At 52.4% G+C, this 26331-nt stretch overlaps 1 protein-coding gene across 1 annotated transcript in view; it reads right to left on the bottom strand.

Moving 5' to 3' along the window:
• Positions 1-2619: 2619 nt before the first annotated feature.
• The window catches only part of LOC121165637 (kinesin-like protein KIF9), a 28967-nt gene continuing 5255 nt past the window's right edge, over positions 2620-26331 (bottom strand). Inside the window, exons 4-21 of the mRNA XM_040994334.1 lie at positions 23122-23228; positions 21198-21422; positions 18730-18813; positions 18286-18378; positions 17471-17618; positions 16498-16562; positions 15144-15221; positions 13687-13755; positions 13371-13475; positions 10377-10432; positions 9721-9811; positions 9191-9324; positions 8286-8465; positions 6914-7128; positions 5074-5250; positions 4749-4864; positions 4396-4497; positions 2620-2783 (exon numbers count right to left, since the gene is read on the bottom strand). Of these exons, the coding sequence (XP_040850268.1) occupies positions 2766-2783; positions 4396-4497; positions 4749-4864; positions 5074-5250; positions 6914-7128; positions 8286-8465; positions 9191-9324; positions 9721-9811; positions 10377-10432; positions 13371-13475; positions 13687-13755; positions 15144-15221; positions 16498-16562; positions 17471-17618; positions 18286-18378; positions 18730-18813; positions 21198-21422; positions 23122-23228 (2063 nt within the window). The 3' untranslated portion in view covers positions 2620-2765. The remainder of the gene's footprint in view (positions 2784-4395; positions 4498-4748; positions 4865-5073; positions 5251-6913; positions 7129-8285; positions 8466-9190; positions 9325-9720; positions 9812-10376; positions 10433-13370; positions 13476-13686; positions 13756-15143; positions 15222-16497; positions 16563-17470; positions 17619-18285; positions 18379-18729; positions 18814-21197; positions 21423-23121; positions 23229-26331) is intronic.

Consider the following 26331-nt stretch of genomic DNA (forward strand, 5'->3'; position numbering starts at 1 on the left):
CTTACCCACCTCCTCTCTGCTCACCTCAGGTGGCCCTCTCAACTTCTCCTCCCTGCTGGATATCAAGTTCTGACACTGCCTGGTCTTCCTGGCAGCAGCCCCCCTGCTCCCTGGGAGTCATCTCCAGGGGCCTTTTAGGCACAACAAAGGACACTTCCAGCACTCAGGAAATTCCAGGGGTGTTAGGAGTTCTGGGCCAGGAACCAGGGACAAAGAGCAAGTGGGAGTTTCCTGTTATCCCACACTGGGAAGCAACTGAGAGAGCGAGTATGCTGTTGTAGTGCCCAGGCAGAGAGGCTGACGGGCTGAATCGGGCAGAATGCAGTGGACTGACCTTAGTCACGCTGTGGGGGCTGGTGGATGGGGTCATGGAGAGAGATGATGGCAGAGCAAGAGCAAAGAGAATTCCTGTTTTCTGTTTGAGCACCTGGGACAGATGTGAGGAGAAATGTCATAATGACACGGGCAGGAGAAGTAGATGCTGTGGCTAACAAATAGCTGACAGAAAGGAGCAGAAGGGGGCTGGCACGGTTAGAGGTTAGGTTGCTGCCTGCATGGGTACCAGTTTGAGTCCCAGCTGCTCCACTTCTAATGCAGTTCCCTGCTAATGCTGGGAAACCAGGTGGTCCAAGGATGTGGGCCCTGCACCCACATGAGAGTCCTGGAAGAAACTCTTGCTCTTGGCTTTGCCCTGGCCCAGCCCTGGCTATCGTCGCCATCTGGGGAGTGAACAGTAGATGGAAGAGTTCTCTGTCTCTCCTTTTATCTCTGTAACTTGCCTTTCAAATCAATCAATAAATTATTTAATGGAAAAAAATGAGGGTGCCCAACACCCAACAACTCTGCTGTAGCCTCTCCTCTTTCACAACCTTGTGGGCACCAGAAACTGAAACCCAATCTCTATGACAGAAGCAGGACCAGCCTCTGGTCTGTCTCCCTTAGCACAACGTGTGCCTGCTGGTCCCTTATTCAAGGGAACTGACTAGCTTGAGGGAGTGGTACAACCGGCTCTGCAAGGTAGACTCAAGGTAGAACCTTGATGGCCAGGAATCCTCAGAGGGATTTGCTTGGGGAGGAATTCCAGGTCCAAGAAGACCATAACCACCACCAGCACGTAACTCGCAGACCAACTGGAGCCCACCTGACCCTCATAAATTCCCTAATGAGCCTGGCATTTCTGACCAAAGGAAGGTCAAGAATTCCACTGACCAATCAGGAATTTACACATGAGCTGACCAGATACCTCTCCTGCCCCAATTTCACTCCATATGAACCTTCAGCCCTGGGCCCAGCACAGTAGTCTAGTGGCTAAAGCCCTCGACTTGTGCGCACCAGGATACCATATGGGCACCAGTTCCTGTCCCGGCAGCCCCGCTTCCCATCCAGCTCCCTGCTTGTGGCCTGGGAAAGCAGTCTAGGACAGCCCGAAACCTTCGGACCCTGCATCCATGTGGGAGACCCAGAGGAGGCTCCTAGCTCCTGGCTTCGGATTGGCTCAGCTCTGGTTATTGTGGCCTCTTGGGGGAGTGAATCAATGGATGGAAGATCTTCCCCCCTGTCTCTCCTCCTCTGAATATCTGACTTTCCAATAAAAACACATAAATCTTAAAAAAAAAAAAAAGGAACTTTGAGCCCTAACTCCCCTAATTCCTGGGGAGTCTGGAGAACTCAGCCAACACTGCTCCTTGCTCTACACTTGGCAACAATCACTTCCTTTCTGATGTCAGTAACTGGCTTTCTGCTGGGTGAGCAGACCTGGTGCTGGGGCTTCTACAGCAATACCTGCCACTAATTTTGGTCGGGAGTGTTGTGGGATGGGGGAGCGCGGAAGGACTCCTAGAATGCACCTGACACCAAGATACTCCCAAGGTTTCCAAGCAGAGTGTGTGGAAAGTGTGAAAAGTGGTGTTACTCAAGGTTTGCCGGGAATTCTATTTCCTTTGAATATTTGATCAAGCCACACCCCCAGATGCCACACACTGTGTCTCCAGGTCACATCAATGATCAAAGAACAGACCAAGCCTTGTAACCTGTAGTTCCCCGCTCTTCCCACCCCCTCATGTACTCCAATGTGTGCTTTGGTCTAGATCAACCTCCCGTTTCTACTTTACCTCTGTCCGTGTCTCTTCCTTGAATTCCCTCTCGTGTGGAGATGAGATCAGCTGGGTTGAGGCCAGGCTGAGGCTAGGAGCCAGAAACCCTATGAGTGGCAGGGGACCAAGTACTTGGGCCATCTTCCACTGCTTTCCTAGGCACACCAGCAGGGCGTTGGGTTGGAAGGGGTGTAGCCAGGGCTCAAACTGGCACTCTGAAGATGACAGTGTTCCCAAGTGGCAGCTTAACCCTGCCCCCCAAGGCTGACTCCTGGCTGGAGTCTCCAAGGGGGTCACGTGGTCCTGGGTTGACATGCTTCCAAGGTTAATGCAAAAAGCACATCAATTCCCTTCAGGAGGAAAGTGGTTGCAACTTATGTGCTTAGGGCTCCTAGAGCTGAAGCTCAGCTGATTATGAGCTCATGATTAAAATCCACACACAAAGACACACACACACACACACACACACACAAGCACATCAGTAAAAGTCCACTGGGAGAGAGGCAGAAAAATAGGAAGCAACAGCTTTTTTTCCTTTTTTGCCATGAAACCGCATTTATAACGACAACTTTTTTGTTCCTAAGCACTATAGGCATGCTTTCCCTTTTACATTTGCTGGATTCTTGTGCAGGACTTGCCTGTGGCCATCAGTTCCTCTTGTCACACAGGTCACTAGGGCTTAACTGGTTTCTGGAGATGAAGGAAAGCTTTATCAAATATTAGGAAGTTGGGACCAGCACTGTGGTACAGAACAGTGAGCTGCTGCCTGTAATGCTGACATCCATACAGACACTAGTTCAAGTTCTAGCTCCTCTACTTCACCCGGAGAATAGTGGAGGATGGACCCAAGTGCTTGCCTTGAGCTCCTGCACACACATGGGAGAACTAGAAGTCCCTGGCTCTTGGCTCTGCCCTGGTCTAGCCCTGGCTGTCGCACAGTCATTTGGGGAGTAAACCAGTGGATTGAAAAATCTCATTCTTTCCCTCTAACTTTGTCTTTCAAATAAATGAGTTTATTTTTTTTAAAAAAAAAAGGAAGGAAGGAAGGGAAGAAAGAAATGCAGTCTCTAGGTCCCATCCCAGACCTACAGTGTGGGAATCTGCGTTCTAAGATGACCCCCAAGTGAACAGTGCTGCCTGCAGGGCCTTTGGAATCCGTGGACAAACCGTTCCCTCAATCTCTTCCTTGGGCTTCAGCACTGGTGGACACTAATGGCTACAGAAGATGGTCCCAGTGCTTGGGCTCCTGCCACCCACGGGGAGGCCTGCGTGGAGTTCCAGCACCCCGCTTCAGCCTGGCCCAGCCCCAGACTTTGGGAAGTGAATCACTACACAGGAGACTCTCTAACTCTGCCTTTCAAATAAATTTTTAGCAAAAGAAAATATAAACAAATGATCACACAGCGCAATGAGCTCCCTGGGCAGTCACCCCATGAGCATCCAACACATGCTAAGGATGGCCTTTGGAGCCAGGGGTGACACAGGACATCTGCTTTCTGGCTCCTGCCTGGGTCTCGGTCAAGTGTTGACTCTGCTCCCACCCAGCCTGCTCAGGGAGGGCAGTCCTAGGCCCAGACTGTGGCTCAGAATGTCTAGCTCTTTCTTGGCTGCATGTGGGCCTCTGTCCCTTGCCCCCTGTGCCGGGCAGTCCCTGTTGGTGAGGTCCTCCTTGACAGGCACTGGCCTCCAGGGCTCCCTGAGCCATGTCCTGAGCTGGGACTTCCCCCTATGGGCTAGCTTGGCCTTTGTCAGTCATGGTTAAGCCTGGCCATGGTCTGTGGGACACCTCCCGGGCTAGCCCCAAGTCAGGAACAGGCAAGAGGAACCTACTACTGACTGTTGGTGACCCTGGACCTGTGTGAGCTAGCTCTGTCCCTCCCCAGCCTCACTGTGAGTGATTGTGGACCTGCGTGGGCTAGCTCTGTCTCTCTCCAGGTTCACCGTGGGTGATTGGGGACCTGCATGGGCTGGCTCTGTCCTTCCCCAGCTTCAGTGATTGTGGACCTGTGTGGGCTGGCTCTGTCCCTCCCCAGCCTCACTGTGGGTGATTGTGGACCTGCGTGGGTTGGCTCTGTCCCTCTCCAGGTTCACTATGAGTGATTGTGGACCTGTGTGGGCTGGCTCTGTCCCTCCCCAGGCTCACTGTGGATGACTGTGGTCCCTCCCCAGCCTCACTGTGGGTGATTGTGGACCTGTGTGGGTTGGCTCTCTCCCCAGCCTCATTCTAGATCAGGGAGTGTGAAGTTGCTGTCCTGAGGCCCCATCCTCCTAGAGACATGAACCCTCTCTCCCTCCAAGTTACCTTCTGTTCTGTCTTGACTTTGGCATTGTAGGAGATGGAATCGGGGCCCTCAGGCATGACGGTCTGCTGCAGTTGGGTCAACTTGTCCTGCTCATCTTCTCCCTATGGGAGAACCAACCCACCCCCACTCCCGATTCAGCAGCCACACTGACATGGCCCATCATGGCCCTCAGGGGAGTCGCTAGCTGAGATCTGACACCCTTCAGGCCCTTACCTATCAGCATCCTCAGGGAGACCTGGAGCTCCCCCTTCCTGGACCCCTAAGAAGACATTTGCACCTGCCTGGGCAGTTGTGGGAGGGGCTGGGAGCTCACAGGAGGCCAGGGGCACCACCTGCCACCCAAGCTGCTCACCAGAGATGCGATCCTGCCGGAGGACATCATACCCTGCCAGATGTTGCCACCTAGCTTCAGTGCCAGATGCACATCCACAGGGATGACAAAGGACTCGTTGTACCAGATGTCAAATTCTACAAGGAGGCAGAGGGACAGCCCTGTGAGGCATGAGGGAGGCTTGAGGGCGCAGGTGAAGACACTACAAGTCCCTCACCCTGGACCCCTGTAGGTCTGGAAACCACACATCTCAACCCCTTGCCCTGCCTCTGCCTCTGCCAGGGAGGACCTCCAAGGCCACCTCTGGAACCCAGGAGCCACGTCTTGCCCTCTGCAGCAGGCGCACCTGTGAGCAGGCGGTGGCGACACTGGTCCACCAGGCGCTGGCAGTACTGGATCTCGGCCCGGAGGTCGAGCAGATCCCTGTACTCGCTGCGGTACTGCTTCTTGAGGTCTTTGAGCTTCAGGATCAGCTGGAACTCCTCCTCGTCCACCACCAGCACTCCTTCGGCCTTGTACTCGCCTGCCGGGGAGACAGTGGAGGTCAGGGCGGCAAATGGGAAGGGGAGGTAGAAGGGAACATATTTTGAACCTGACCTGCATCAGCAAGAGATATTTAGCAAGTACCCCTATCACCTTCCTTGTGGGTTGTCTACAGGAGCTGCCATCCCTGGCTGGCATCCACAAAGATGCAAATCCACCACTCGGTGGTCTCTGCTGACTTTCTTGCTAGAGATGAGCAGATGTGTGCACCAGGGCAGGTGGCTCTCAGCAGGCTCAGCCATGGCACTGTGTATGGACTTCTCAAAGTCCACCTATGCATAGAGAGCTACTGCTTTAAGACAAAACAAGGCAGTCTATCTAGTCACTCATTCAGCTCGGTGAATTTAGCAGAGACGTCACACCAAACCATCTTCCTAGGTGTGGGACAGGCGTGTTATGCCTGTGACCTGAGGGGTGTGGCAGATGCACAAGGCAGAGCCTGGGTGCTGGAGGATAGCACTGGTACCCCCACTGATGTTGACTGGAGAAACAGAAGATGTGTTATGTCACTGGGTCCATTATCTACTCCAACTCTGAGATCTGGCATCAGGGTTGGGGGGTGGATTCAGAGACCCCCTTGCCAGATCCCTCCACTTCAATGTGATGTGTGGCCTAGGTGCCGCAGGACATCCTTGAGCTGGTTGTTGTTTTAGGCTGGCAAAATTGTAACTGGACTTACACTCAGTGGGTCTGTTGTGAAATCTGCTAGAACCAGGTTTCTCAAAATATATTCCCAGAATGAACCGAACCAACATCCCTCTTGGACAAATAAATGGTTCCCAGAACTGCACATGCGTTAGAATTCTTGGAGGTGTTTATTAAGACTCACTGTTGGGAGCCAGTATTGTGGCATAGCAGGTAAAGCTACCACTTGTGACAATGGCATCCCATACAGGTGTCAGTTGCAATGCTAGCTGCTCCACAGGGCCAAGGCAGGAATCTTGATTCCCATCCAGGTCTCTCACATGGGTGTTAGAGGCCCACTTGGGGGCCATCTTCCACTGTTTTCCCATTGCCCCACAATGCTGGGCGCAAGGCACCACTTCTGCTACCATCACCTTAGGGGAAGGATTTCAACTTGTGGCAGGAGTGAGAGGGGTACAGAAGCACGAAGTCTGCATAGTGAGCTTTGCCTCTGTCTGTGGTGCAGGTATCCCATACGACTGCTGGTTTGTGTCCTGGCTGCTCCATTTCTGATTCAGCTCCCTGTCTATGGCCTGGGAAAGCAGCAGAAGATGGCCCAAGTCCTTGGGACTCTATACCATGTGGGAAACCAGGAAGAGCCTCTTTCTTGGCTTTGGATTGACTCAGCTCTGGCTATTGTGAAGCAGAGGATGGAGGATCTCCCCCTTCTCTCTCTCTCCTCCTTTCTGGAACTCTGCCTTGCAAATGAAAACAGAAAGAGGAAGAGAGAGACAGAAAGACAAAGAGAAGGCCCAGCATGCAAGTCAGAATCCAGGCAGAGGCTGGCTGACAGTAAGGGACTTACTTGGCTATGTGCAAGGACCCACACATCCCGCAGCCCCCTGAAGTTCCCATGCTTTCCCAATCCCCTAGGGCCCAAGGCTGCCCCACTTGGAGCAGGAGGACCTGAGTCACTCCCCAGCCGCTCCAGCTCCTGGCCATCTGCCGGCCCTGCCTACCTTGCTTCTCCCCTAGCGGTTTCTGGGACTCTAGCACCTCCTCGGTCTCGTCGATCTCCTTCTTGATGGCGTTGATGCGCTGTGTCACCTCGCTGGCTCTCCTGCTCCGCTCGTTCAGAATGGCCTTGTTCTCTTTGAAGATGCGGTTGATCACACTCCCTCGCTCCTTCTTAAAGTCCTCAAAGGCCACGGCCTTGGAGGGTGGGGTGCTGGGTCTGGAGACAGAGCGGGGAGGAGGGGTGAGGAGGAGAGAGAGCTGGAGCCATGGAAAGCAAAGCAAAATCCACTTGATCTCTCCCGTCAATAATACTTTAGTGCAGATCCTTCTAGAATTTCTTTGACATACCTTATTTTTTTAAAAAAGATTTATTTATTTTTATTGGAAAGGCAAAGTTACAGAAAAAAGGAAGAACAGAAAGATCTTCCATCCACTGGTTCACTCCCCACGTGGCCACAATGGCCAGAGCTGAGCCATTCCAAAGCCAGGAGCTTCTCATGTGGGTCCAGGGGCCTAGGGTCTTAGGCCATCGGCCATCCTCTGCTACTTTCCCAGGCCAAATGGGAAGTGGAGCAACTAGGACACAAACCGGCGCTCATATGGGATGCTGGTGCTTGCCAGGGGAGAATTAGCTGATAGAGCCATCACGTTTGGCCCTCTGACATACATCTAAATGCTTAAGGCCACACAGAACACAGTGGTTTGGTATCTTAACTCTCCCCACCCCTGAGCGCTGGTTCAGGGGACCACGGAAGAAGCAGTGGCGAAGGGAACAGATGCTGCAGCTGACTTTGAAACACATCAAAACAAGATGACACCACCCGCAGCAAACACAGTGACAACTGAACAGTGAGAGGGTGCACAGTGCAGGTGGGCTCGCAGTGCTACCTGCCCGCTTGCTCTCGCTCTCACCGTCTGGAAGCACCTGCGGCTGCAGAGGAACCTTCCTGCGCCAGCATGAGCTGAGGGCAGAGAAGTTAGTTCACACAGTGCTCTTTCTCTGATGCTGCCTGCCTCTGAAGGGTTTTCCTCCAATTTTTTTTTTCTTTGCATAAATCTTTTGCATGTTTCTACTTCCTAGGATCTCCCTCACAGAGGGGTGGGGAGAAGGGGAGGGACCACGGTTCTCTCATGCCTTTGAGAGTATGCTGCTTACACCAAAGGCATATCCCCCAAGGATTTCAGGAACGGCTGCCTGCAGGTTCTCAGATGGTTCCATGTTTAAGGCCAGGTCTTAGGGTTGCTACAGAGGTTGGGTCATGTCCTTGTCTTAGTGAGGCTGTGTCCCTTCTTTTCTCTGCAGCCACTCTACATACAGAGGAAAGCACCCCGCTCTGGACAGACCTGGTGGCGGAGCTCAGGTCCCTCAGTTACCTGGGTGGGCGTAACTCCTCCTTAGGGGAGTCTGAGGGAAGGCGCTCCGTGCTGGGGGTCTCCTGGTCCCGCAAAATCATGTCTTTGCCATCCCCTGGGACCACCTGGGTTTTGGAGGGGGAGACATCCAGTTCCTTGCCACTCACGGAGTTGCTGGTACCCTTCTTTCTTGCTGAGGTCCTGGGGAGACACAAAGCGTCGGGGCTCAGCGATGGGCAGCGAGGATCCTCCAGTCTCTTCCCTCCGTTTGTCTCACCTTTCTTGTACTTCCAGCAAGTGCGGGTTGTGGAATCCCAGGCCTCAACCCATCTGGTCTTGCCCTGATTGCCCCAGAGGCCGGGAAGAGAGGAGATAACCGTTTTGCCTCAAGAGGGAGGAAGCAGCCTGGGTCCCCGGTGTCCCCTGACCCCTGTTTTAAGGTTCTGGCCTGCAGACAGGGTCTGCTTTCATGCACTCATCCTTGCAGAAACCCAGTGGTTTTGGTGGAGGCAGAGAGGCTCCTGTGGCCATGCAAAGTGACCCCTCGGGGCAGGAAGTACAGAAGCATGCAGGCCTTACCTCTGGAGCCTGCGCCTTGCTTCCTGCTAACAGCAGCCCTCAGCGCAGGGGTATGTGAGATGCTCAACAAGTGAACTTGGGCACCCTTCCCTTGCCACTACCCATCCCACTACCTGCTTTACCCCGGGGTTTCAGGTGACCTGACCCAGCCTGCAGAAGACCTTGGTAAAGCCAGGGGACCACAGGCTGTGCACACTGGCCCTGCAGATTTACTCTTGTTGGCAGTAGTGACACCCATTGTGACCACACAGGAGCTGACACTGGGGCAGGCGGGTGAGGGTACAGGACCGCTCATGACCTCCCGTTTCTCTACAAAGGAAGGCCAGGTGCTGACAGGGAGCACTCACCTGGGCTGTGCTTTGAACATCTTCTTGAACCTGGATCTCTTTCCGGGTTTGGTAGAGAGAGGGGCAATCCCAAGTCCAAAGCCTTCTCCATCCAGCTCACCTACCAGCTGGGTGTCAGCATTCCCGGGCCCTGACTGGAGGGTCAGGGAGGAGAGAGAGACCAGCTGCAGGCTTCTGGGCTTGGGCTCCTGAGGCTCAGGGTGGGCACGGTGTCCTCCACAGACTAAGACTTGGCTGCAGCCAACCAGCTCTAGGCTGTATCCCAAGGCCTTCCTGGGGCACCTGACTACATTCATGCCTTCTGCACCCATCCTGTCATCAAGAATCTTATGGTTTGGTGCCAACTAACTCCAGGAATTGGTCTCTGCTTCACAAAAATCACTTTCATCTCCAAAGGAGCTTGCCCTTGCACCACACATGAAGCCTGCTGCTGTCTTTGTGTGTGTAAACCCCACTGTTTGATACACGACGCTGGTGTGGCAGTGCAAACTCTGGGTGGGGGGCAGGTAGTCAGGAACAAGCGTGCTTACCTTCTGGACAGTGGAGATGGCGGTATTGTCGCTCTTGTCTGTGAGGGTGAACTTTCTGCGCAGAGCCGATTCTACTTCCTGTTCCTGTTGGCTTGGGAGAGAGAGAGAGCAGGAACGCCCTGTACTGGGGGCTACGCAGAATCCATTGGGGCAAGAATCACATCCTGGGGTTCAAAGTCATTCAGGTGGGGCTGTTTACCCCAAACTGCCTGGGCAGGACCCTGACCCACACCCCATCTGCACATGCCCAGTGCACCTGCTCCAAGCTGACATTTCTCAAGGACTGTAGGTCTCACTCGGAACTGTGAGCCCTTGCCTAGGTGCTGTCTCCTCCAGGCCCCTGGGACACAGGTGGCTACACCTCAGCCCCTCCCCACGCCCCCATCCACATCCCACATAGAGCTCTCGGGTTGTTGAGTTGTGTCTGCACCCAAATAAAAACCACAAATGTGCCCAGACAAGGGGCAGAGCACCTACAGGGCTGGCACTCAATAAACACCTTCTGCCTGATGAATGAGCTCAGGAAATCTCCACTACTCGTCCCCCGCCCCACCCCCAACTGAGGAGCCTGCTAAGGGGGAGACCTGGGAAACAGGACTGTGCGCATGCAGTATGGCACTGTGGCGGGGGTGTGGAGGAGTGTGCAAGCACCTCACCTCAGAACCACCCGGAACTGGTTGAAGACCTCCTGGATCTGTCTCAGATTGATGATCTGGAGAGGGAGCAGGGAGGTGGTCAGACACTGGGTACCCAGGACCTCACAGCGTCCATGTCTGTGGGGGATCAGGCCCCTATCTGATGCTGAGTGCGCCATCTCAAGAAGGTGACACCTGGGATCAGGGCAGCCTCCCTTGGTTCATGGGCAATTTTGATGCAGAGCTCACTGAAGTGTGAAACCTTTTTTTTCCCCCTAAGGGGACACTTCCTTAAAAGGGAAATAAATGGCTTTTACTCTTGAAAATAAAAGAGCCTTCCAGGGTCCAGTGTGGTGGCTCAATTGACTAACCCTCCCCATTCCAGCACTATGATCCAAAATGGACGTCTGTTTGCGTCCCAGCTGTTACACTCCCAGTCCAGCTCCCTGCTTATGGCCTGGGGGACAGCCCAAAGCCTTGGGACCCTGCATCCATATGGGAAACCCAGTAGAAGTTCTTGGCTCCTGGCTCCTGACTTCAGATCAGCTCAGTTCCAGCCATTACGGCCATTTAGAGAGTGAACTGACTTACGGATTTTTTTTCTCTGTCTCTTCTCTCTGTAAATCTGCTTTTCCAATATAAATGAATCAATAAGTTGTCCAGTTTTTTCTGTTCTACTATGACACCAAGTGAGCTGCCATGTTCTCCTTTTACAACGGGGCCCGTGTTCACTGTTTAGCCTTTTTCACTAAGTAGGACATTTTCTTGCAGGTGAGCTCAAGGACCCGGCCAGGCAACCGAAGCCCTGACTGATCCCCCATCCCTGAAACTCACAAACCTGACATCCACTAGTAAGCAGGTTCCAGGCCTCGGGCCAGGGGATCCAAGCCCCACCAGGTCTCCCACTGCTGGGACTCATAAATCCGGAACCCACCTTGAAACAGGCCCCAGTCCCCAGGACAGGTAATCTGAGCCCTGTCAGATCCTCCACCCCTGGGGCTCACAGACCCAACACAGACCCAATCTGGCTTGGGCCAGATAACCCAGGCCCCACTGGATCCCCCATCCCCAGGGCTCACAAATAAAGCCACCATCATTCAGGTGAGCTCTAGGACCTGAGCCAAGCTACCCGAGCCCTGTCAGATCCCATCCCTGGGATTCATGAACCTGGCCCCTGCTGGGTCCAGGCTGGCATGATTCACCTCACCTCAGAGTCCACAATCTTACTGCACAGAATGGCCTGGTCAAATCTGCTCCCTGTTCCAGCTCCTGTTGGTGGACACTGCAGCCTAGACTAGTCCAGCCCAGCCCAGCTCAGCCCAGCCCAGTCTGATCGCTGTCCCGGTCCTAATGTGAACTGGTTGGTGTCGTGGCCCGATCTGGTTCCTCCTGCCCCCTGTCCTGGCTCTCTGATCTGCCAGTGGGTGTTATATGCTCGCCCAGACTGGTCTGTCCCCAGACCTGACCCACATGTATGCTGGTGAGCACTGTAACCTGGCATGGCCTGGGCTGCTCCTTCCCTTGCTTGTTGCATTCACCTGCAGGGACTACATCCCAGTAAAGGAGTTTCCCAAGCTCCTCCATCAACACTCCTCCTAGTTGCAGTTCTCACACACACTAGTGGGTCCTTGGCCCAGGTTGACTTTGTCCATATCCTGTCCTGGCCTTGCTCAACTGGCCCCCACCCATTCTGGTTCTTGCTGTTGGGTGTTGCAGCCTAGCGAGACCCATCCGTGCCCAGACACAGTTTTCATGTGGTTCAGCAGGAGTCCAGACCTAGCCTAGCCTGTTCTACACCCAATCTGGCTCTCATGAGTACCAGCGTGGGCTGGAGCCTAGCCAAATCTGTCGCTCCCCAGACTCAGTGCACTCCCGTGCTGGTGGAGGCTGAAGCCATGTCCAGCCCAGCTTCCTGCACCCATTCCTACTTTCAGCATTACCAGTGGAAACGCCATCTCAGCTGGGGCATCCCCTTAGCTCCCCAGCTGGGTCTGTTTCCATCCACAGTTCTTGGGCTGCTGGTTCATTCTCCAAATGCCCACGACAGCGGGCACTGGAGCAGACTAATGCCAGGAGCCTAGAACTCCATCTAGGTCTCCCGCATGGGTGGCAGGGACTCATGTACTTTAGCCATCACCTGCTGTCTCCCAGGGAGCACATCAACAGGAAGCTGGAACTGGAAGCAAAGCCAGGACTGGAGCCCAGGCACTCCGAGAGGGGATACCAGGGTCCCCAGAAGCATCTTACCCACTGAGTTGAGGCCTCCAATGCCCACCTACTGTCTAAGACTAGAGTTCTAAGTGAATCTTGGCTCTCTGCTGCTTCCCAGATGCCCTGCCGTCTACACAGGGAGCCCATTTCTGAGCCTTTCTGGTAGGACACAGACACACACGCAGCAAGTTTGTCAACATCCCTTGCGGCCCCCAGTCATCACACAAGCCCCAACCCACCCTCACCGGGCAGGCCTAAAGAACCCACTCCCCAGGAGTGCAGGCCTGCCTTGTGCAGCTGCCGGACGGCCTTTGTGGTACAAACAGGATGCATCTGTCCCCAAGGGACCCTTCCTGATCCACGTGGGCCCAGGACCTGCCCTGCAGTCAAGCAGGGCAGCTGCCAACCCCTGACAGCCTCTTGTCACATGTGTGGGAGAAGCAGTCGTTAGTAAGCCCTGCTCACTGCTCCTCACGCACAACTGTTGGACATGAGGCGAGCACGGTACCTGTGGCCACTCAGTGAGGATAATGAGGTTGCAGCTCAGGTGGGAGTGAAACTGGGTGACCTTGAGCTCTCAAAACTGACTACCTCCTGTACCACATGTTTTCAAGGCCACCAGCTTCTCTGTCCAGCCCCACATCCTTGTAACCCTTAGGCCTCATGTAACATGAGACCATGGTGTACTGAAGGCTCCTGACCCCCAGTTCCCCTCTCTGCACTGTGCCCACATGTAGAAAGTGTCCCCAGTACAGGGAGGCCCAGGCTGGCTGAGCATTGGGTTCCTGTGGAGGGGCTCCTTACATCGATCTCGTCCAGTGTTCCCTCCAGGTACCTCCGCACCTGAGAGTTGATCTCAGCGATCTGCATTTCATTCATGGGGTCGTAGGTCACGAGCGTGCGGTTGGCCTTGAATGAGAATGGAGAACGAGGGCTGAGCAATGGGGACCTGACCCCAGGTGGGAGCGGCATGTGGGGAGGTTGGGCACAGGCCTGAGCTGGCTCTGTTCCTTCCCCATCCATGCCATCCAGTCCTGACCCACAGGCCAGGGGCTTGAAGACTTGAATCCATGCTGCTGGCCCCAGGTCCTCTAGTCTTGCCCTATTCCAGATGTCTTACCAGGCTGTCATGGATGGCCAACTCTTGCTTCAGCAGTTCCACTTCCTTCCCCAGGTTCTTGACCATTCGCTGCCAGAAAACCATGCCGAGGGGGCAGGGGATGAGGCAAAGGGTCATCAGAGAAGCCACCTACCTCTTCCACATCAAGTGTACAACTCTTCAGTCTGTGCCCCAGCATCCTGGCACGCCTCTGGTACTTCATAGGCTTCTGGGGTGTCCCCCAACTGGGATGAGTGTGGGCTCTCAGCAGCCCCTCATTCTTGGCCTCTTCCAGCAGGGAGACACTAGCCTCTGGGTTCCAGGTTCCTCCTACTCTGCTAGGACAGTGGCCCCTTCTGGATGGTTCCCGTGGTCCTTGGGGTGCAGCCATGGTGTACGCCACTCACCCCACCCCCAAAACCATCCCAATATCCCTGCTGATGCCTGCTGTTTGCTCACAGCACAGCAAGCTCATATCTGCACTCATACCCAGGCGTCCCCATGGGCGCCTGCAGCAGAACACATGGTCTTGGGCCTCTGGCCCCACCACCTCCTCTCCATTGCTCTCGTGGGCGCAGCCCTCGTCCACCAGGCTGGGAGATTACCCACCCCCCATGCCAACTGGTCCCCTGTGCCTCCATGTGCATCTCTCAGGCACATGCATGGCTCATGGCTCAAATCTCATTACATCTTTGTCCACAGCCTTCTGACCTGTGACTCCCTATCCAGCATCTTTCATAAAAACCTTGCTCTCCCCTATTTCTTGGAAATGTCTCACCTTCTAACTTGCTCTAGACCAAGGCTATGTACTAGAACTCTCTGTGGGGATGGAAGTGCTCTGTATGTATGCTGTCCAGTTAGGGCAGCCACAAAAGCCATCCCTCAGTCCCCTGCAGGTAATACTTCACAGGATCACAGGTTGAGGGCAGAGGGGCAGGAGCGTCTCCTCAGTCAACTTTGGCCCAGCACGGACAGCTAGTCAGACAGCTGGAGATCTGGTGGCAGAGGCAGACTGGGAGGGCCTTGTCCCTTGCATGCTGCCAGCCCCACCAGCCAGGTTCACTCTGCAGGAGTGACTACCGCTCACTGAGAACAGGCTGAAGATGGAGATGACCATGCAGACAACCTGGGGACATGGGCCAGCAGTCTGGGGACAGTGGCTGCCAAAACAGCACCCTACTTCTCTCTCAAGAGAGCTAGTGGTTAGGGAGAAGAGTGCTGATCAGCAGGATCACCACCACATGAATGCTGAGTGACGCAGGGACATGGCTATCAGGGACCAGCCGAGGCAGCGAAGGTCAGATACCAGGTCCACCCCACTGGGCGCAAAGGTCCTGTGCTCACGGAGGACACACACCAAAGATAATAGGAGCTTCAGAATCCAGGACTACAGGGGCCCATGCCAGGCTGGCCCTAGGCGTGCCTCCTGTTAAAGGAGTGATCTGAGCCACTTGCCCCCGTGCCTGGCCCTTTCCTACCTCGGCATCGTACTTTTCGTTGATGGCGGGCTCCGTGGTGACTAGCTTCATCCTGCTGGCGAAGCGCAGCGAGGACAGCTGAAACGCAGAGCTGGTGGCTGTCACAGGGCTCTGCAAAGCGGGTAGACCTCCCCATCCACATGCACTCCCCAGGGACCTGACTGCTGCAGGGACACAGTTAACAAGGACACCTGACCTTGTGTCTAGCTTTTCACCTGACTCTGACAGTCACCCAGTTCTGGGCTTCCAATCCAGGGCTCCCCCGTGAGAAAGGCGGCCACCTTTCCCAGCATGGCAGCCTGAAGGCTCCTGCTCCCAAGGCCATCCCGGGGAGGCTGCTGACATGTCATTGGCTGGTGCCCCGAGGCCCCAGGGGGCTGAGGGTGGGTACAGACCACTGGGCACACAACTAGAAGGTCCTTTCCTGCCCTGGCAAGGATGCAGTTCCCCAAAGAGCACCATGCAGATGGCTGGCCTGGTATGTGCCTTAAACCACCACACCTAAGGCAGGCAGTCATGTGATCACTCTCCTTGCCTGTTCACAAAACAGCCTCTGCACCTCAGAGAGCTCCCCTCCCCCGGCCCTCTGGGACCTGCTGGCCACTGTACACTTATTGCAGAGAGCCACACCTTGGACCATAGTTCTGTCTTTCTCCAGCCACTTGCAGGAGGCCAGCTGGTATCCCGCCTGCCCCTAACTGCCCTGGGCCCATCCTGCTATTTTCTTCCTTCCTCTTCCCCGAGTCCCTTTGGGTGGCAACAAGATGTCCCTAGCAGGGTCACACCTTGTCCATATCACTTGTGCTGGGAAAACCCCTGCTGGCCCCACCGCTCCACTCCTGAGCTGACCCCAAGGCTCCTCTGGACCATGGCTTCCATCTGGGCTCTCTCATTCTAGGCTGGGGACACTAGGGCCCAAGGTCATATGCATCCTGGCTCTCCTGAGCCACTCCCCTCCCCTACCACCACCTGGTGCATGGCAGGTGCGTAGCACTTGTCTCCTTGGACAGGCCAGAGCCATGCCCTGGACACTGCGTGATGTTTTCAAGATGTTGGGATGTGTGTGGTCAGAACAAAGACTTGACCTGTGTTCTTTATCCCACATCAGGGGAACAGCCTACCCACCCCAGGAAGCTGGCTCCCAGTCCACCTGCCTCCTGCCTGGCTCGCTGTCCCCCAACACAACTTTGGCTTGGGGTTTTGCATCCTGGCCCTAGATGTCCTCAGCTTGGATTCATCTCCTGGCACCACTCCCTGACTCCAGACAGTGCCTGTGGCCAGTGTGAAGCTTGGCCAACCCTGGCGCCCGGGGTGCAATGGAGGAATCTCAGCCACTGCCACAGCCTTCACACACCGTCTCTTCCAACTGGGCAGCTTCTCCATGGATATTTGTCACCAGGACCATGTTGCAGTTTCCCCCTGTAGGGTGCAGGACACAGAAGAGCCATGAACCATGTGGGGTTTCTGCTAGCAACTCCTGTGGAGCTGGTGGGTTCTGGTAAGGTCTGAACGTTCAACCCCACAAAACCCACACATGACGGCCCTGCTCTCCAGTGTGATGGCATTCCAGGGCAGGGCTTTGGGAAGTAAGGAGGCATAGAGAGGGTCATGAGGGTGGGCTCTCATGATGGGAACTATGTCTTTTATGCGAGGAGAGAGACAGGAGCCTTCTCTCGCTTTCTGTGTGATGTTACAGTGAGAAGGTGCTGTCTGCCAGGTGGAAAGAGGGTTCATACCAGGAACTGAACCTGCTGGCCCCTTGCCCTTGATCTTCCCACCTCCACAACTTTAAGAAAGAAGTGTCTGCTGTGTAAGTGCCCAGCTCTAAGATAGGGTTAGCAGGAACATGGCCAAGTGTGTGGAGGCAGGGAAGACAGAGTGAAGAGGGCACGACCACCGGATGTTCCTAAAAGGAGTTGGGAGAGGACACTCTGCTAACAGGAAGACTCAGTGACCGTATGGTCAGGTCCAACCCGGAGGCTTGGGATGCAGGGATGTCTGTTCAGAAGGCAGCACAGAAAAAGCCCTGCCCCCAGATCTCCAGGGTCGGGCAGGATTCATCCGGCTGTTTGGGCATTAGAGAGGGGGTGCTCTTTCCGGTAGAGGTGAACATTCCAATGGAGGCTGGGAGGAGAGACCAGCCCCCACGTGTCAGGGAGGTGAGACAAGGGCCACCAGTGTTGGATTCAGTCTCTTCAAGGTTGGCTGCAGGGGAGTCCACAGCACGGAGAGGGAGTGGTTCTGGGGGCCCCAGGATTGAGGTGTGTGTTTGTGTTTTCCAGGTCTGTCCCTTCTGCCCCATGGCACCGCACAGTCCACATCCTCACCTAACGAGTCCTTCAGGGCATGGGTGAGCTTGCACTGTCGAAAGGGGATGTGGTCCCTCTTCTGGTCCCCTAGGGCGATGATGGCCTGCTCCAGGAACGACAGAGACTTGTTGATGTAGGTGGCTTCCTTCAGGACTTGGCCGTCGGACTAGAAACCAAAGACCAGCTGTGCTCACGCCATACCACCCTGGTGAGCAGGGTGGTACTCTCCTGCTCCCGATGATGCTGCAGGACCTGAGGTCTGGCGAGCTTCCTTCCAAGAGCCCTCTGCATCTTCCCGTCCCATCAGGGGATTGCATTCCCTGGTGGGTTCTGCTAAAACTCAGAGGAACACTCAGGAAGTCTGTGTGAGAATCTCACACACAAGGGTGAATATGCGTCGCCAGACACCTGAGCATCACACTCGGCACACACACGTGTTGACACCTTCATATGGCTGCACACACTCCTGAGACTACTTGCATGAGTATGCGCATACAGATTGTCCTTGACAATGCCACGTTCGTGTACACACACTGAGATATATTCAACTAGCTCCAAGCACCGCCTGGGCACCCACCGAGTGCCAGGCACCCCACTGAGAATTTAGGTGGCATCATCTCCCTCCATGTTTACCAAAGTCCTGTGAGGTAGGACCTGCCGCTGCCATGCTCACTCTGTCCCTGCAGCGAGTCCACATGCTCCACTTGGCTTGCTCAGGACTGTGCGCAAAGACACCTGAGCAGGGACAGTCCACGTGCGCAGGCGGCACGGACTCCAGGCTGGAGACAGAACCTGAACTTGTTGAGAAAGAATCCCAGGCTCCCCTCGCTTACCCCAGACTTGCCCAGCCTCTCGGAGCCTGCCAGGTCCACCAGGTTGATTTTGGAAGTGATGTACTTTTCATCTGATAAGGTCCAAGAACGAGCCTATAAAACATGCAAAGCAAAATGAGACTGTCAGGAAAGGTGGCTGGGAGATGCTCAAACCCCAGCTCGGCGTGTCTGGGTCTGAATTCTGGCCCCACTTCTCTTCCAGCCTCCTCCTAATGCGCACCCTGGGAGGCAGCGGTGGTGATGTCTTCAGTCCCTGGGTCCCTTACCGCCCAGGGAGTTCCTGGCTTCGAGCCCAGCTCTGGCTGCTGTGGGCATTTGGGGAAGGAATCAGTGCACAGGAGATGTCTGACTTTCAAATAAATAAAACAGCTAGCTAGACATTAAAAAGAAGCACCCACAGGAATCAACCTCTTGGTCTAGTCTGATTGTAGAACTCACACCCACCTCCACGTAGATGGTGAAAATGCAATGCGACCTGGACGAGTTTTTGTTCATCATGTGGGAGGCTACCATCCTGTTGGTTTCTCCCTGAAGAAGAAGGGAAATGTGCTTAACCGTTGAAAGCTCAAATGACAAGCCATTTGGGTCATTTTTTAATGACATGACTGGGTCTTCCAGGCAAACCCCCATTACAAAACTATGGCTCTCTGCATTTTAAGTAAATGAAAATGAACACATTTTAAAAAGTAGATAGGGGGATTGGCATTGCAGAGGAGTGGGTTAAGCTGCCACCTGCAATCCCAGGATCCTAAATGGCACAGATTTGAATCCCACCAAGCCCTGGGGTTTAAGAGGTGAACCAGTGGGTGGGAGATCTCTGTCTTTTCCTCTCTGTCTGGGATTCTGTGTTTCAGATAAATAAGTTAACTTTAAAAAGAGAGGTTCTGGATTAGTAACATCCTCTAGGTTCCTGACAGAAAAACAAATGCCAGTGGAATTGATAGATTCCCAATGACACAACCTGAAAGGAGCAGAGCATCTGGTCATAGCACAAAACTCCTTGAAGCCAGGTGCCCTCAGCCAGGGTCAGGAGGAAGAGCGGCTGCGAGACAGAACCTCAAAGTGGCAGGAAGTTGAGCCTGCTTAATATGTTTAAGGAAGAAAATCAAGATGGGAGGAGAGAGTAAAATTCTATTTCTATCAAACGACTGAATTTTAAGAGGCGATGACAGGCTCATCTGTTGGAAAGAGAAATGGGAAACTAGAAACTAAAATCAAAAGGTTCCCTAGGGAGGTGGGTAACATGAACAAGTAGTTACAAGACCTGGAAGACAGAGAGAGAAGACAGAAGTATGTCTAAACAAACACTCAAGGAGAGATACGTGAATTGGTGCCTGAATGGGACGCCAGCACTGCAGGCTGAGGGTTAGCTTGCCACACCACTGTGCTGCACTTACCCAACCCCCACCCCCATGCCTTTTTAATCACTAATGTTTTTCCATGGTCTGCATGTATCCTATTTTGGTTCTCTGTTCATTTAGTTAACAGGTTTTTGGTTACTTCCTGGTTTGGGCTATGATGAATAATGCTGCCATGAATACTATCATGCAAGCCTTTGCATACACAGATGAATGCCTTCATTCCTCATGGGTAGATACTTAAGAGTAAAACCGCTAGGACCTAAGATGAATTTTCTAAAGATTTATTTATTTTTATTGGAAAATCAAACCTACAGAAAGACCCTCCATCTGCTGGCTCACTCCTCAACGGCTGGAGCTGAGCTGATCCAAAGCCAGGAGCCAGGAGCTTCCTCAGGGCCTTCCCCACAGGTACAGCGATGAGAGTGTCTTAACTTTTCAGCAAGCTGCCGACATGGTTATACCATTATGCACTCATACCCGGAGTATATGAACACCTGCCTATGCCTTATTTTTTTTTTTAACTTACAGGAGCTTTTATAAAACAATGATATCGTGTTCACTTTTCATGAATATAATAAAATACCTGGGGCTACTCCTAACTCCATTAGGACAAAAGGGTTATTTAGATCTTTATTTTGGAGCTTCAAGGCCATGGCTGGGCAGCCCCATTGGCTTTTTACCCAGTGAGGACAGCAGATAGTGGAGCTGGAGTGTGTGTGGAGGGAGGATCACGTGATGTGCCAGGACCGTAAATTCAGGCTTTTGTAACAACCTTCTTGGGACAACTTCCTTCAGAGGACCCACCCCCATGGCCTAAGGACCTCCTACTGTCCCCAGCTTTGCACCACTTCCCAATAGTGCCACCTTGATGACCCAGCCTTTACTACAGGGGTCTTTGGGGGCATATTAACCATCCAAACTAACACCCAGCTTATAAAAGGAAGAAGTGTATATTGGTAAATGGCCCTGCGTTCACAGTGCTGGATGGCCCCTGAAGTCCTGAGGTGGCCCAGGGGCCCATAGAAAGAAAAAAGGAATATGCATTTTGTCTGCCTCCGTGAGGTCATCAGGATTCAAGGATAGCTCATTCACCAGGATGACTTAAGCCAACCTAATTGCTCTCAGAAGTCCACACCTCCACATAGCAGAACTGGACTAAGTGCCTGCTATCTTAACACCATAACACAAGGCTTTTGGGATTAAACTGCACACAGCTGGGTCCAAACCAGAGCAGCTATTAATCCTTATTTTTTTCTATAGCAAATATATTTATGATTTCATGTGAAGTAACAAAAAAGGGGTCATAAGAATGACTTTCATTATGCAAACAAATAACTGCACAGGGGAAAAAAGGAAGGAAATAAGCGAAAATATGTATTGTTGATATCTTGTGTAAAGACAATATTATGAAATATTTTTGATACTGTGTATCTTTACAATCTGAGCTTGCTAAGAAGGCATAAGCAGTTCTCACTCTGTTTATCACAGTACATAACCAATGAAGGAGTGAAGGGGAAGGAATGGGGGGTCCCTTAGAATCGGTCATCTCACCTCAAACAGGCAGCTGAGTGCATCCTCCTCCTGACTGGTGAGGTGAACTGACAAGCCCTTAATGAAGACCCCTTGAGGGTTTTCCACGATGGTCATTGGTGTGACAGAAGGTCCCACGTAGGGCAGAGTGGACAACAGATCAAACAGGTTCTCGTTATAGATTTCCAAGTAGGAAACGCTCACGGTGATGGCATGTGTGGGGCGTTCTTTGATCATCCTAAAAACCTACAGGGAGGATGGGACAGCAGTCAGCAGGAGCCAACTCGTGCTGGGGGAACTCTCACTTTAGGAGGGACTATGGAAAAGTGCAAGGTAATTCTTAACCTAAATATATGTATAGCCCATATATTGGTGTGACGTTCAGCGTCTGTAGCTTCGGCAACTGTTACTGTGACTGGCCCAACAGGTGACATCTGTCATTGTGTGATGGGTTTTTGAGGCTCCACAGACTGTTCTGAAGACGTGCAGACAGGATGAGTATAAAGGACTCTCGGTGAACATCTCTTAGCTTGCAGGGTCTCAGTAGTCAGATGTCTGTCTTGTATCTGTTATTTAATTCTGTCCTCAGTGACTTCTGCAGTGCAGGGGCAATAACGGTGTGTGGAAGGCTCCATGCAGACAAAACCTTTGTCTGTGACCATTTGGCTACAAGGGGAGAAGCCAAGCCAGAACACAGTCTTCCAAATCCCAGTACCCTTTGGACTGGTCCTTCCCCCTCCTTAGACCTTCATTTCCTTGTCTGTCAAACAGGGAATGGCTGGACAATCCAGAGGTCCTACCTGCCTTTGAGACTTGAGATCTGTGCTATCTGAAATGGTGCCACGAGCCACAGACGCCTGCTGAGCATGTGAAATGTGGCCAGTGGCCATGGAATGAGGCTTACATCTTTATGCTTAAAAGTTAAAGCACAGTCCAGTCATCGGTAAATTTTTAAGTATGTCTGAGACCACTTGGGTATGTAACTCTATTTTATCACATTGAAGTCTAATATAATCTCAATTTGACTATGTAAGCAATATTAAAAACAAAAAGAAATTTTAAAAAATCTCTCAATGCGGATCAAATATTTTTAAGGAGTATTTGGTGTCTAAGAATTAACATTAAATTTCAAAGACACTATAAGAAAAAAAAAACCCAATAAAATACCTCAACAGCTTTTACATTGATTGCATATGGAAATTATATGTAAATGCTGGGTCTGTTGATTTAAAATACATTGTTAAGATCAATTTCCCCTATTTTTCTTTTTACAATACAGTCTGTGATCGGCCTTCCATTGTATTTCTACTTGAGTGCCAGTGGGTGAGAAAACCCAGGTCTAAGACGCTGAGATGCTGCAGCTCTGGTAGAGGAAGACACTGTTACTGGCCCCACGTGGCCGGCAGACATCCTACAGGACTATCAATGCTTCTAAAGGGACAGAGCCATCAACACAGGCACACTCACAGGAACAGGCCTTTTGCCTTCGACCTCCAACCAGGAGGTCCTCACAGAACCCAAGCCACCCTGTCTTCAGTTGTATTTCCAAGGACCCCAGGGCTGACAGTTCTGCTGTTGGCCTTTGCTGATTCAGGGGCTGCGCTAGTGGAAGAAGCCAGAGCAACCCAATATAGAAGTTCTGCAGATTCCTTACTCCCTCTAAGGGTCCCCAAGTCCTTAATTACAGGCTCACAGACTAAAATGAGGAAAACAGGCTCAGGGCACACATGGGTCAGAACCAGAAATTCAACTTCCTGAGGCCTCTGGTTCCACCACCTCCACTACCACTAATATCCAGCCATGTGTATCATACCTTCGGTACCAACACCAGCTGCACATCCTTTGAGGGCTGGACCCCACTACTCTAGTAGCTGGCCTTGCGTGGGCAATATTTATGGCAGACAGGGGACCGATGTGGCATCCCTCCCGTGAGCCCCTTCTCTACCTGCTGCAGGGCACGAGGGAGGATCCCCCGGTGCTTGTAATTCTTAGCTGCACCCGTCATGGTGTAAGTCTTGCCAGCTCCTGTCTGCCCATAACACATGATGGTGCCTGCAAAATGTTTCAAAACATGTCTCCATGACATTCAGAAAAATCATTCTAAGGAGTTATCCCATCCCCCAGCATGCCCGGGCCAGTCAGGAACCATGGTGTGTGTATGGGGGGGGGGGAGTGTGAGCAGCCAGGCACAGCACGGATTCCACAATGGAGGAGTTTGGGTGGACAGGGAACAGGAACCTCACTGTTTATAACAGACATCTGCCCACAATCTATGGTCTACACAATGCCCTAATTTCCCCATCACCAAGAGATGTGCTAGCCTTAGGACTTTCATTTTCCAGAACTTATTCATTTAAAAGAGTTAAGAGAGAGGATCCTTTGTTTGCTAGTTCTCCCCCAAATGGCCATAACAGCCAGGCTGGGCCAAGTGACATCAGGAACTCCATCTGGGTCTCTCACACGGGTGGCATGGCCCAAGCACTTGGGCCACCTTCCCAGGAGCACTAACAGGGAGCTAAATGGGAAGCAGAGGAGCCAGAGCTTGAACCACAACTTATGGTGTCACAGGCAGTGACTTAACCCACTGTACCATAATGCTGGCTCCTGACCCTGGGACTTTGGAGGACATGGAATCACAGGAAACAGAAGAACTGGAACTTTTCCTAAAAGGATGAAGTGGGAGAAGGGTGCATCAGCCCTTTTCTAGCAACACCAAGAGCTGCCAGGATCTCAAGGCTGCAAGAAGGCATCAACTTGCACAGAGAGGCAAAAGGGCTTTCAAACCTCCAGGAGATGGTGTGGCAAGGGCATTTCATGCCAGGGGTGAAAATTCTCTGTAGACTCTAAGTTGGGTCCTCTGGTATCAGGTCCCACAGTACCCAATGGGGCTCCAGACCCAGAAATAGACCACCATGACCAGACCATGAACTGGCACCACTGCCCATACTTCCATTTGTTCGTCTTACACCATTATGTCTACTACTCCCACCCTGGGGCCCACCTGCTCTTCCTCTTGACTTAGGCAGCTTGAGCCGGATCCCATTCCAAAGGCTGCTGCTAGGCATTGACATAGCAGACTTGCAGAGGCAACCGGGGACTGTGGGAGCCACATCTGCCTTTGTCCCACACATGCTCCGGTTCCTGTGATTGGCTGGTTTGATACAAGGGTCCCAAACTCAGCATTGGAATTGGAGCCAGAAACAATTTCTAATGGAATCCCATGTGATGGCTGCTCAGGGTACTGGAGGGGAGAGGCTGGGTCCACTCCAGACCCAACACATTGCTCAGACTTCAGCCCGAAATAGGGAGGGGACCACAGGAGCCAGTTACGTCACTGGCCTGGTGGGATTCCAGCTGACCAATGACACACCTGAATGGACATTCCTTACCTACCGAGGGCACAGGCAGCAATTTTGTTAGCCCCCATGTCCAGAGTGGTATGAGACTCCCCACACGTCTCTCAGCCCACCCTTTTCACTTCATCCCTCTTCCCTCTGCACTGAGTGAAGGTGACCCAGGAGCAGATTTTCCAATAAAGCTTTCATCACAACTTTGGACAACTTGCTGGTATTGTTCCACTAGCTGGCAGTCAGTGGTCATCATTTAATCCATGTTCCCCTGGTTCCTGGATGTCTGTATCTTCGGAATGTTTTTAGCTGTTATTTCATCAAATGGATTTTCTATGACTTTTCTCTCTTCTTCATCTTTAGGGTGGCCACCAAATTTTAGGTGTTTAGTGGTATGGCAAAGGTCTGGGAGGCTGCCATCATTCTTGGCTTGGCCAGGAGTATTTCCTAAGACCGGTGTTCAATTTCACTCTTTCTTCTGCTTGACCAGTTTCTTACTGAGGTTTAACTTGCTGAGTTTTTCATTTCCAAGATCTGCTTGGTTGTTTTATAAAGATCTCTCTGCTGAATTTCTCATTGCTTTCCTAATTTCTTTGAACTGTGTTCCCTTAGATGTCTGAATTTTCAAAACAATCCTTCTTTTGAATTCTTTATCTGGCATTTTGTCTATCTCTTTTGGAGTGTGCTGATAGTTACTGAGTTCTTTGAAGGCAACACACACTTTCATTTATTTAATTTAAACATTTATTTATTTTTATTGGAAAGGAAGATTTACAGAGAGAAGAGACAGAAATATCTTCCATCTGCTGGCTCACACCCTAAGTGGCCGTAAGGCTGGAGCTGAGCCACTCTGAAGCCAGGCACCAGTTTTTTCTGGGTCTCCCATGTGGGTGTAGGGTCCCAAAGCTTTGGGTCATCCTTCCACTGCTTTCCCATTCCATAATCAGGGAGGTGGATAGGAAGTGGAATAGCTGGGACACAAACTGGTGCCCATATGGGATTCCTGAGCTTGTAAGGTAGAGGATTAGCCAAATAAACATCAGCTGGGCCCATGCTTTTTTCTCCCTAAACTTCTTATGTCTCTACATTGATATTTCTGCATATGATGAATGTGTTCTCTTTCTGAAGTTGCTAAAAACATTTATTCGAACAGCTGACATGGACACAGAAGGCGAGAGTGCGCAACAGTCTCTACCACTTGTGGAAGTTGTCTTTCACAGTAAATGGTTTTCTTTGAGGGTGCCTCCCCTAGCTGTGCTCCAAGCCTGTGACATCTGCAGGGGTCTCGAGTCACTAGGGTGCCAGCATCTGTGGCTATGGGATCCACTGGGTGCTCCTGTCACAGTTTTCCTCTGTAACAGGGAGCCTCACCAGCTGGGCAGTCATGGTTGCAGGTGTCTGCTGCCCTTTATTTCACTCTAGGCATCCATCTCTCGTTAGAGTTCTCCCTGCAAGGGGAGAGTTCTGGTGCCACTCTCCTTGTTTCCCTGGTTCTTCTTTATGGAGGGGTCTGTGGATAGCGCTGAGGCCTCTACTTGGCTGTCCTGCCAGTCCTCTAACACAGCCTGTCAGCCCAACGTGAGATGCAGGAAGGAGCTGCTTCTACTGAGTCTAAACTCAGGGCCCATATGTGGTGCTGGAGCTCCTGAGGCCTACCCTGACCCTCCCGGGGCCTCGCTTTCCGTTTTCACCTGCCCAGGGCTACATCCCCAAGCCAGTGAGAATATCACACCTATGTACACAGGAAGGATGAATCACAACATGAAATCCACTCTTTTTTTTTTTAAAGATTTATTTTTTTATTATTT

Source organism: Ochotona curzoniae, unplaced genomic scaffold, assembly GCF_017591425.1.
Source record: "Ochotona curzoniae isolate NIBS_2020 unplaced genomic scaffold, NIBS_Ocur_1.0 contig_908, whole genome shotgun sequence".
Taxonomy (NCBI): Eukaryota; Metazoa; Chordata; class Mammalia; order Lagomorpha; family Ochotonidae; genus Ochotona; species Ochotona curzoniae.